Source organism: Zootoca vivipara, chromosome 6, assembly GCF_965207765.1.
Source record: "Zootoca vivipara chromosome 6, rZooViv2.hap1.1, whole genome shotgun sequence".
NCBI lineage: Eukaryota > Metazoa > Chordata > Lepidosauria > Squamata > Lacertidae > Zootoca > Zootoca vivipara.
The window spans coordinates 29,137,395-29,149,807 of NC_142589.1; the positions used below are offsets into that span (position 1 = coordinate 29,137,395).

The 12,413-nt window shown below is 43.4% G+C and overlaps 1 protein-coding gene across 1 annotated transcript in view; it reads left to right on the plus strand.

Annotated features, from left to right (window-relative positions):
- Positions 1-9,729, plus strand: part of LONP2 (lon peptidase 2, peroxisomal) — a 49,139-nt gene extending 39,410 nt beyond the window's left edge. The window contains exons 13-15 of the mRNA XM_035117610.3: positions 3,039-3,246; positions 5,315-5,505; positions 8,535-9,729. Of these exons, the coding sequence (XP_034973501.1) occupies positions 3,039-3,246; positions 5,315-5,505; positions 8,535-8,756 (621 nt within the window). The 3' untranslated portion in view covers positions 8,757-9,729. The remainder of the gene's footprint in view (positions 1-3,038; positions 3,247-5,314; positions 5,506-8,534) is intronic.
- Positions 9,730-12,413: the final 2,684 nt, after the last annotated feature.

Sequence of the window (12,413 nt, forward strand, 5' to 3'; positions counted from 1 at the left end):
ATTACTGGATGGCATTCTCATAAGAAAAGTGAGGCTTTGGCATGCTTGAAGGGGTTTCTTTCTTCTTAAGCTGCTGTTGCCCTTCTCTCTGCAGCGAGGAGCGCTGAACTTCCGTCTCTCTGAAAAACATTCCAGATTGGTTCCATTTGTTTTTCTTTGCTGCAGTCTGCAGTGGGGCCTCTCTCCCTCCCTCCACGCCACCCCCACCCCCGCCCGGCTCAGAAAGCCTCACCTCTAACCTTCGCTCTGCCATCAATAACTAGCTGGAAATCAAGACCCTGCAAAGGCCAGTCACATGTCAGCGCTCAGCTCGAGGAGGCCCAGCGGAGAGAAATTGAAAACCTCCCGTAATTGAATTGACTGGCCCTTCCGGAAGGGGAAGGCCCTTTTCAAATGAATGTATATATTAGAGAGAAGTTAGGCCTATAATCTCATAAGCGAGGGTGCTTTGGAAAGAATCAATTCAATCAGCTGTTCCAAAGTCACTGTTCGCTTTTAGAGTCAAAACCTCTTTTGGTGGAATCAGAATATGGCACACCCCAGACGGATACATGTCACTCGCTGGAATTTCGAAATCTGATCCTGGCAGAGTCTGAGTGTGTATATCTAAAGCACCCTTTTGCCTCTCTCAAGAGAGATGGCTCAGTGCTGGCTGAGGATGATTAACTCATGATGGTTTCCTGAAATGCGAAACCCCTTTGTGTGCCTAGGAACACCCTATGGCCTGCCTCTTCTCACATCTGTCTCTGCTGCTCCATAGGGCTGCTGCTGCCCTGGTCCCAACTGTAATGTTTTCTTTACAATACTGTTCATGCATCCTGGGCTGCTTAATGGCCACTGGAAACAGCAGGTGTATAGGACTGTTGACAACCTGGAAGCTGTAGGCTAGGGCAGGAGTTGGAAACCTGTGGTCCTCCAGATGTTGCTGGAGCCCCCAAGTCCCATTCTTCCTAACCATCAGCCATGCTGGTTAGGGCTGATGGGAGTCCCAACAACAGCTGGAAAGCCACAGGCTTTATCCCTGACTTAGGGGGCTAAAGCCGACTCACCTAGCACTTTGCTTGAAATATGCTGCCTTAGGTTTACAATAATGGACTGAGCATTCAATGGCAGCTCATCCCACCATTTGGAAGCAGAACTTCTTATATCTGTGGCAAAACAGAAAACGGGTTAAAAATCTGGGCGGGGTGTTTGTCCACCGCATTAACATTAAAGTTTTAAGATAGAATTGTCTGGGTGGATAAGAAAGTCTTCACTTGGTGCTAAAAGGACACAAGACTTGGCAATAGGGGAGAGAATTTCACAGAGAAGTCCACAGTTGAGGTACCACCACTGAAAAGGCCCTTTGTCTCAGAAGTGTGTAGCGGGGAGCCACTAAATATTGCTTCAATATTTGGGAGTAGGTTGCCCTTCGTATATCTACATCCTAAACCATATGGGTCTTAAATGGTTTGAAGCTAGCACTTCAGATTGTACTTGGAGACAAACTATTAGGCAGTGGTGCTCTGTAAGTGAGATGTGTTCTATTCAACCAGCCTCAGTCAACAGTCTGGCAGCTGTATAACAACTGCCTGGGCCAGTTGATGTTCTGTGGGTGCAGACACTACCTACCAGAGTTGGAACACTTCTGAATCCCACTGAATCCCATTAAATCAGGGAGAAGGAAAGGCACTTAGCTTTGGCTAGATCATGGCCTGTGTGAAGGTTTGATAGAGCACTGTTTAAAAAGCATCTTCCTTTATAGCAGTTAAAGTTGAAGGTATAAGAGCTGACCTTTCCTTACTTGGAGAAAGACAGGGTAGATCTCTGGGTTGCTGCATAAATGAAAAGTTCCATCTGCCAACTTCAAAAAAACTTTAATTCATTTTTGCAGTTACAAAAAAACAACAGCACTCTATTCTCTGCTCTATGAAGCACCCATTTTAAGCCCCAACCCACATGCACCCTAGCCTTAGGAAACTTTCCTCAGAGTATATGTTTGCAGCTCCACTCTTTCAGAAAGCCGTTGTCAGTGGTGTTTCAGTCTTTAGCTTCCTTGGCCTGATGCAGGGAAGAAAAAATAGGTGTCGGCAGTTCGAATCGCCACGACAGGGTGAGCTCCCAATGTTCGGTCGCAGCTCCTGCCCACCTAGCAGTTTGAAAGCACGTAAAAGTGCAAGTAGATAAATAGGTACCGCTCCGGCGGGAAGGTAAAGGGTGTTTCCATGTGCTGCTCTGGTTTGCCAGAAGCGGCTTGGACATGCTGGCCACATGACCCGGAAGCTGTCTGCGGACAAATGCCGGCTCCCTTGACCTATAGAGCAAGATGAGCGCCGCAACCCCAGAGTCATCCGCAACTGGACCTAATGGGCAAGGGTACCTTTACTTTACCTTTTTAATAAACAGAAGTCAATAAGCAGAAGTCATTTCTGAGATTCCCTCCTGTAATCCTCTTAGGAATGTTCCTAGAAGCAGAATGCCTGTGAACTAGGACCATTTCTGATAATGATCAAGGATGCTCTAATAGCATGGGCATACAGTCTCTGCTGGTTCCCTCTGTTTCTGGGCTCAGTTCAATATGCTATTCAGCTCTATGGCTCCATCAATGCAGAGTTCCTCATGGCTCAATTTTATCCCTTATGCTCATGGGTGTAGCCAGGATTTTTGTCAGAAGGGTGACCTTTTGTTAGGGGGAGCAGAACCTCAGTTTGCTATGTATTTTTGATTGGGGGGGGCAGCTACACCCATGCTTATGCTATTTAACATCTATATAAAACCACTTATTAGGGCAGGCATCCCCAAACTGCGGCCCTCCAGATGTTTTGGCCTACAACTCCCATGACCCCTAGCTAACAGGACCAGTGGTCAGGGATGATGGGAATTGTAGTCGAAAACATCTGGAGGGCTGAAGTTTGGGGATGCCTGTATTAGGGTCATTCAGAGAAACCCATCTTGGCCTTTCTGCAGTACTGAAATCAGAAGACCTATTTCAAGCGGGTGCCTTATTTTTGGCACCGAGCTGTCCTTTTCCATAGAAATACTGTGCTTCTTTCTTTCAGGTGTCCGAGCGGCTGAATCAACCCGGCGTAGCAATAGGTTTGGCTTGGACTCCTTTAGGAGGGGAGATCATGTTTGTAGAAGCCAGCCGCATGGATGGGGAAGGCCAGCTGACTCTGACTGGGCAGCTGGGCGATGTCATGAAGGAGTCGGCACATCTTGCCATCAGCTGGCTGCGCAGCAATGCAAAGAAATACCTACTGACAAATGGTATGTGAGAAGGCATAAATGGAAAGATCTGGTGCATGCTTCATGCATACATAGAATAGGTTTTGAACATGTCTGGCTTTTGCTGCCCGCCTCGGACTATAGAAGTGGAGGCCATCAAGCCTCTGGCAGCCACCATACATTTTTGGCGGAAGGCATTTTTAGCTTGGGGCAAGTTGCAATAGGAGACTGTTGCATAGTGGGGGAGCAAGTGCTTTGCATGGAGAAGGTCCAGTTTGGTCCTCAGCACAGCCCATGTAAATTAGCCGCCAAACAATACTAGCCTGCTCAGTTTTTTTACTAGCCTACTTTTTACCCGTAAGAAGAACGGGCAGAGAACAAACAGAACAGTCTGTCCCAACTTTACCACCCCTTTACCAGTTAAAATCAGGTGTATGATTAGCAAGCTAGCAACACAGTAGGTTAGCTAAGAACAGCGCTGACATGTCTCCATCTTATATTAAATCTCTTTATGCCACCACTTTGGTTAACCCAAAGAACCTTATAGCAACCCAATGTAAAACAGAAGCTTTTCTTCTTAAATTTCTCTTTTGGGCAAGGGTTTGATCTTTAGGAGTGCTTGGAATTGAATTAGTACTGTATATTTTGACACTGCTGTCTGGTTATATTAGTCTGGGAATTCTATTTTTTTTTAACTCCCATACTCAGGACATACATAAACTGAAAAGCGGATATAAATGTTTCCAACTAAACAAAGAATTTGTAAATGGCCTCAGCTGGAAATTCCATATTTAAGAACAGTGCAGCTATTAAAAACAGCAGAGTATTGGCTTTGAGCGACTTGCCTTCGTATGAATGTTCTGCACCTTGGTTTCTTAAGGTTGCTTTTACAAAAGGCTAAGAATGCTGTTTTCCCCCTAGCTGCGTTTTTAAGATGTGCTCTAAGCCTCAGCCCCTCATCTGTAATATGGGGGTAATGCTAGGCACATGAAAACATTGAAAGCTGCCTTTTGGTCCACCTTGCTCAGTACTGCCTACTCTGACTAGCAGCATCTCTCCAGGGATTCAGGCAAGGGACAGTCCGTCCTGCTTGGAGATGCCAGGGGTTGAATGCATGCGAAACCACGTACTCTACTCATGAGTTACAGTCCAGATCCACTTTACAGATCCCAAAGGTAGTGTGTGTTTTCAAAGTATGCTTTGAAAACTCAGGACACTTCCTAGCGATGCTCAGTGTGTTTATGCAATGGTGACTTTGCCTTAGGCTTAGCAGAAAGCATATCCACCTGGGGAGCCGATTTTCACCACTGGGCCCCTGCCTAGTGCAGCCCTCTGTGCCATATCTCATACTATTTCAGTGTCCCCCAACCTCAGCGACAAGGAGTTTGAGGGGAGGGGGGCCTAGGCAGGTAGGCACGATTGGCAAAAATTGGGTGCCCCACCTTGTGCAAGCCACCGCAGGTAATAGTCCTAACAAATTTTATCATTCACTTGAAGATTTATCCAAGTGAATTTACTATTGACTGACTACTTCGAACAGCATACATTTTTGCCTGATCAAAACCAGCAATTCTGAAAGAAACTAGTGCTTTTATTGCCTGCTAAGAAGCATTCCTCCTCACATGTGCAGAAGACAATGCTGCTGCTGAGATGGCCCTTATTCAGCTACAGTTCTTATAAACACTTTAAAAAAATTAAAAGTAACTTTAAAAAATATAATCTGCTGCCCAATTAAGTAGGGGCACCATTTTTAATCCTATCAATTTATTTTAGTACCACGGAAGAGTGTTTGTACTGCTGTTAAACTGGTTTATCTGGGAAAGTGTTTCCAGATTCAAAGTGTAGCAGAGTATATTGACACAGGTGTTTTCTTCCTTAATCGTTCTGTCTCGTCTCCCCCTCCTCCTCCTCCTCCACCACCACCACCCAGCACAGATCTCCTTTCAAAGGCTCTGCTGCCAAGTGGAACAAGCATCTGGAATGCAAGTCCTCCAGTGATGTGGTTTGTTTATTTGTTTGTTTGCTTTCCCCCAAAGAATAAAAGACCAGAAGCACCACAGGTTTGAATTTTCCACACTGAACATCTCCCCTCCCCAATTCTTTCTTAAAGCTTCTGGAAGTTTTGATCTCCTTGACAACACAGACATCCATCTGCACTTCCCAGCTGGAGCTGTCACAAAAGATGGACCATCTGCTGGTGTTACCATAGTAACCTGCCTTGCCTCCTTGTTCAGTGGGCGGCTCGTGCGTTCAGATGTAGCCATGACTGGAGAAATTACACTAAGAGGCCTTGTTCTTCCAGTAAGTATTCTTTGCAGATAACGATATTGTTGAGGCTTTCTATCTCTCTTATCTCATCCCCTGCCCCACCCCTCTGCAAAACAAAAAAAACAACACACTGCACATTCCAATACTAGTTCTAATTCTTTAATCTAGTCATGCTACTGAAGGATGTCTGGTAAAGTTAGCACAGTTCTACAAAACAAACACTTAGCACATACTTTTTTTTCAAATCTGCTCTACATTAGCGATCTGCCACAGGCAACATTTGCAAGACAACAAAGAAGATAATGGTAATTTATTCTAGCGGGTGGGGCTAATACTGTCAGATGTTGCCTAATTGAAAACTGTGGCCGCATCAATACTTTGTTCTCTGGGGAGCTGTTGAAGAAGGAATTCTTTTACCAGATTCAGCCAGTTTTACTTCCTTCCCACTTCTCTTCTTGATGACAGCTAGGAATACCCCTAGATCAGACATGTTCAACCGGTTGACCGCAATCGACAGGTAGATCCCTGGGTGCTCCTGGTAGATCGTGGTCGATCGCGGGACCCTTATCGATCTCGGGATTAAAATAACGAGGGAATGAATTTTTCCGACCCCCAACACCCTCTCTCTGTTCCTCCATCGCGTAAAGTGTTTGTGCGTTTGGCATTTGTTTCTGTTGATTGTGGATACGATCATTGTCTTAATCTGTGCGTGCATTTGTTTTGTTTTCTTCTTCTTTTTTGGTGAGCGATGTATGGCATTTCCCACCCAAAAGCTCAACAACTTTTGTCAATCTTCCCCAACAAAAGCCTAACAACTGTGGCTCCTCCTCCCTCTAATGTCAATGGGCATATCACTGCCAGATTTTTTAAACTGGGAGTAGATTGCAGTCCCTTGGGAGTTGGACATGCCTCCCCTAGGTGTCTGGTTAAACACCGCTTCCAAGAACTGGGAGTGTTGCTCACTGGGCAATATGGTTTGAGCATATGATGCCAATCCTGGCCCGACCACTGGCTGACGGTTAGTATCCAGGTCCAATTCATAGTGCTGGTTTTGACCTACTAAGGTTTTACCTAATAGGTTTTGACCTATTAAGGCATCTCAAGGCAGCCCTGTTTAGGGAAGCTTTTAATGTTTGATGGATTTCTGTATTTTAGAATTTCTGTTTTTTTGGAAGCCGCCCAGAGTGGCTGGGGGAACCCGGCCAGATGGGCGGGGTATAAATAATAAATTATATTATTATTATTATTATTATTATTATTATTATTATTAAGTCTTAGATGGCTCAGGACCACAATACCTCAAGGACTGCCTTTCCTCGTATGAACCGACCTTCAGCCCCTCTTCATGTGTTTCCTCCACGAGGGGGTAGGAATATGAGAGTGGGCCTTTTCTGTGGTGGCTCCCTGCTTGTGGAATGCTCTCCCCAGGGAGGCACGCCTGGCACCTTTGTTTAATTTTGCCTGGCACCTAAAGACATGCAACAATCTATGTAACTGTAAACCACTCTGTGATCCTGAGATGGAAGGCCGGTATAGAAATTTTAATAATCATCTTCCTTTTAAAGAGGCACTACTTGTGAATTTCATTATAATTGCCCAAAATCTTCTATCATAGTTTGCTACAAAAAATAAATACAGTGGTACCTAGGTTTATGAACACAATTGGTTCCAGAAGTCTGTTCATAAACTGAAGCGAACTTTCCCATTGAAAGTAATGGAAAGTGGATTAATCTGTTCCAGACGGTCCGTGGAGTACTTAAACTGAAGCGTTCATAAACTGAAGCGAACTTTCCCATTGAAAGTAATGGAAAGTGGATTAATCCGTTCCAGATGGGTCACGGAGTACTCAACCTGAAGCGTACTTAACCCGAAGCATGGGTGTAATTGGTTCCAGAAGTCTGTTCATAAACTGAAGCGTTCATAAGCTGAAGCGAACTTTCCCATTGAAAGTAATGGAAAGTGAATTAATCCGTTCCAGATGGGTCCGTGGCGTTCGTAAACCGAAAATTCGTAAACCGAGGTGTTCATAAACCGAGGTTCCACTGTACAAAACTGACTCATGCCTCAACTAGCCCCGGCCATTGTGATCTGAAGTGCTTTCTGGAATGTGCATAGTGTTGGTTGACGTCACCAACAGCAAGCAAGAAAACACTCCCTCTTCCATGTGACATTGCAAGGCACCATTCAGCCTGCAAAGAGCAAGTTTGCACTGGACTAGAAACTGACTAATCTCAGGAATTAGTCCTATGCCAGTTTCAACCCTTATTCCATTCGAGACCTTTTCAGGATTGGTCATTGGGCTAAAACTGATGATGGGGCTTTTCTGCTCCTTTCCCTCCCTTGAGGTTGGTTTCAGGTCTTGTGCAAATCCAGTATTTACAGTCTTAAGTGTTCTCATTGCACAGGCTGGGGCCAAATGGGGTGGCTAACTGCTCTCATCCCCAATGCACACAAGAAACAAAAACCAGAATCTGCATAGCAGTTACAATTGCTTTGTTCTGTGTAGATCAGCAAACAAATGATTCAGGTTAAAGGCAGTCCTGTTGGTTAATGATCCCAGGGAATGACCTGAAGTCTCACACACATCACAAAGCAAGCCTTCTGCAGCAAAATAGCTTCAGCTCTGTTCAGTTCCTAGGTGAGACACCATCTAGGAAACTCATGCAGTCTTTAATGATGGAAAAAGGTGGGATATAAATTTGATTAAATAACACATAGCACATAGTCCAGGGTTACATGTGTTTTTGTGTCCCCCTTTAAATCTGCACGTGACAAACCCAAATTATGTATATGTTTAATACATTTTATCTCTTCAACAAGCATTCACATAATTTGGATTCTTTAAGGAAGGATTGGAGGGAACAAATGGACATGGAGACAAGAGGGGAGTTGGCAAGAAAACACTGGAGTACCCGATATGATGCAGTGGTGTGTGAAAACATTAACTAGTTGAGAAAATTATTTGTACATCGCATAGTAATAACACAATGCCTTAATTCTGCCAGTAGCATCCTCCTTAAACTCTCTCCGCTCTCCCCATTTCATTCTGTTTATTTAAACAGGTTGGAGGAATTAAGGACAAAGTTCTAGCAGCACACCGAGCTGGACTAAAGCGAATTATCATTCCTCAAAGAAATGAAAAGGATCTTGAGGAGATTGCCGCCAACGTACGGCAGGACCTGAATTTTGTGATGACAAGCTGCCTGGATGAAGTTCTTAATGCCGCTTTTGATGGGGGATTTTCAGCCAAGACAAAACTTGATCACTTCAACAGTAAACTCTAAGCAGATTGACTTGGGCTCACTCAAGGAACAAAATGCAAAGCTGATGTTCATCTGGCAGGCTGCAAAAAAATGTGAGAGTGCTTAAAAGTGGCCAACACTGGAATGAGATTAGAATGTGTGAAAGAGCTCTTCTTCATTTGGCATTACAAACTTGCTGCCCATTCTTACTGGTCTTCATATGCATTAGTGGACAGGAGGCCAGAGAGATAGATTTGAATGCTAAGCTCTTAATTGTTAATCCCCTGTGCAATTATGGGGTAGACTGATACAGCAGCAGAATATCCAATCACACGAGCCTTCATGAAATCTGCCTGTTAATTTATTAAAGCCTGCTTTCTACCACACACACACCCAGAGCCTGATGCAAATGTTGAGATTTTACCTTGCTTTAATATCAGAGCTGTAGTTAAACTGTCACTGATGCCAAGCTACAGTATTGTTCACTTCAGTGTTTTTTTTTATGCTGAATGGGTATGCAAATTAATTAGTTGTGGTCTTGCACATGGGATTGTCCTGAGGTCTCATTCTCACAATAGACCAGGGACTTACAGCTTTGAATCATAGGAGAGTCTATGAAACTAGAAGTCTAATTTAGAACTGTCTAGGAAGTGTTGCAACAGAGGTGGCGAATCGTGTCTTCACCATTGGCCTTGCTGGCTGGGAGGAGTCCTACAACATTTGGAGGTCCAAAGGCTCCCCCACTCCTGCTTTAGAGAGTGACTGCATCAAATTTAGTCTGCTGCCCCGCTGCTCCTTTGACTGCTTTAAATTAATGAAGTGATTCATTTGAAATGGTAGAGGAAGAAGCAAAGCATTTCTAGACAATATATGGCCTGGCTGATTTGTTAATAATAGTGCTGTTAAAATACTGTTTAATATCAGAAACTTAACTTTGATTATTATAAAAGACTTTTTATTGCCTTGAAAAGTTGTAATGAGATCAGACACAAAATAAAGAGCTGATGGTACACAAGAGCCAATTTTCCTTTCAGGCTGAAGGTTCTCCTAGCACAGATAACACTTTCTACATGGAATGAGAAAGAGCCACAGCTACAGTGGTTATAGTTAGGGAAACAAGTACGGTATATGAAAGAGAGAGATCATTCTGGTAAAAAAAGGGGGAAAATAATTATCTATTGATTGCCTGAAGTATCTCAAGAAGCCAGCTGGCTCACAGGGGCATTTCTGAACAGAGGCTTGTTAGTGACATAACAGCTGTGAGAGATGTAACACACAGAAGAGAATGAGGTCTCCCAGACTGAGCAGTAGCAACTGTTCCCCCTGAGCAGCCCTCTGGCTGTTGGACTCTAACTCCCATCAGCCAGCCCCAGCCAGCATGGCCAATGGCTAAAGATAATGGGAGTTGTTGTCCCAAAATATATTGTGGATGGTCCTCATAGGGTGTTTTCAGAGCACATTCATTCATTTCCACAAAGGAGTCCATTTGCATGTGATACAAAATGGGTCGTTTACACAGCCCAGTCACCTAAATAATGCTCATTGATTATTGCAGGGATGAGGAACTTGTGGCCTTTTGGACGTTACTGTACTCTTAACTCCCATTATCCCTGAACATGCTGGCTGGAGTTAATGGGAGGTGGAGTCCTACACCATCTACAGGACCACACGTCCCCCACCCCTGGGTTATTTGAAGCTCTTACTTCTCTAAAAACCTTCTGTTTCACACAGAGGCCACACACAATGACTTCCATTTAAATTACATTTTAAATAAGTTTTTTAAAGGTTATATAGCCTTACGTTTCACAGACGTTTTCAGTATTCTGTTTCACATAAAAGAAGTTCTTGTAAACATCCATCCATGTAGCATGGCATGAATAAAGAACAGTGCTTAAATGTCATATGATACTACGCAAGACAGCACTAGCCCTGGCCTTGTTCCATGGAATGTAGATTGGGCATGTGAGCAAGAGACGCATCCTTCACAGGGCTTAATATATGGCTGCAATTTTGGCTTTTAAGAACTCCATGTGCAACACTGTACTTGACTAGAGTACAAAATCATACCATAGGGACGGAAGGGGTTTTTTCTTAGCACACCCAGTGCACAAAGGACGAGGGGTTCTGCAACCCACCTCAGGCTACAGGCACTTTGGTTTGATTGATAGATTTGAACACACGAGCAGCACTACTTTATTGTACAAAGTTGTGGGTACAATTAGTATTTATGGGAATTTTGTTTTACAAGCATGCAAGGCTGCAAGCAGGCACTTCAGATATGCAGTATGGATCACTTTCCACTGCATTTTATTTATTGCCCTTTCAGCTGTTCCTGCCCCTCCCCCATCTTCTCCCACATCAAGCAGGGCAAATCTATTCTGGTCATGAATAGCTCAGGGCTTCTGAAGTCACAACCTCATCACACCCAGAGGTATTTGATCAATGCAAGATTGCAAACGATACTGGTAGGGTCAGCTTGCTTAAACCATTTTTGACACACCCACTATTTTGACACTCTTGGAAATATGCTCCCTGTCGCAAACTGTAGGAGTTTAAATGGGCCAGCTGCAATTCCTTTTGTTCACTCTCAAAATAAGCTTTCATCATAATTGCCCCACACAAGCCCAGCTTTTGGGTTATATATTCAGTACTGCTCCTTAATAATGTTTTCAAAGCCACTGGGAAATTTTCATTAACTTAAGGCTGCACAATTCTGTGCACTCACTTAGAAGCAAGTCTCAGAGACTGCAATGGGGCTTGCTTCTGCTGGTAAACGTAGGATTGCAGGTTTATCATGACATCAACTGAAAACAATCTAGTCAAGTATAGCAACCCTCACCCTAAGACAACTGAGTCCTGCAACAGAACAATAGATGTTTTAGAACTCCTAGTAAATATTTTACCTTTGAGTGTCAACCAACATACAGAGGTGATCCAGTCAACACTCTGTACATGGGGTTGTAGCCAATTCAAGAGTGGACCCAATAAAAGGGGGGGGGGGTAAGTTAGGCATATCCATTACTTTCAATGGATCTGCCCTAAGTAGGAAAAACACTGGCAACAACTTTTGATAAACTTTTGATAAAACCCCTCACCAAAAATACTCGAGTAAGCTTTGTAGTTATGGGATAAGATGACCTCCTAATGGAGAGTGAGATAGTGGAGTCCACTTCGTTTCATATTGCAACCTGTGCTTTTCAACATGTTCATTTATAGATGTGTTTGATAAAAGTATTTATGAACAACTAAAAAAATATATACAGTATTGTGGTGTAAAATAATAACAATAACAATAATAATTTGTTAATTTATTATTTGTACCACGTCTATCTGACTGGGTTGCTGCAACCACCCTGGGCGGCTGATTAAAATCATTTTAAAATCATTAAAAATTACCGTATAAAACACAAAACAAATGACCAACCCTGAATCAAAGTAATTCTCTACAAAACACTTGACAACAAAACATTGTAATTGCCTGTTTAATTTCCATAGGAACAGTTATCCAAAGTACTAGTGCCATGATGCTAGAAGCTTTAGTTCATATACACACTAAACAAAAATGAGGATGGCATTTGATTATTGTAGTGATAAAGAGACAAGGCAAGCCATGATATTCTACTTCCTCTGTCAGCAGCAAACAAAAAAACCAGTTTCTGAAAATCGCAGGAGGAGAGTGTGCTGTTGCACTCAGGCCCT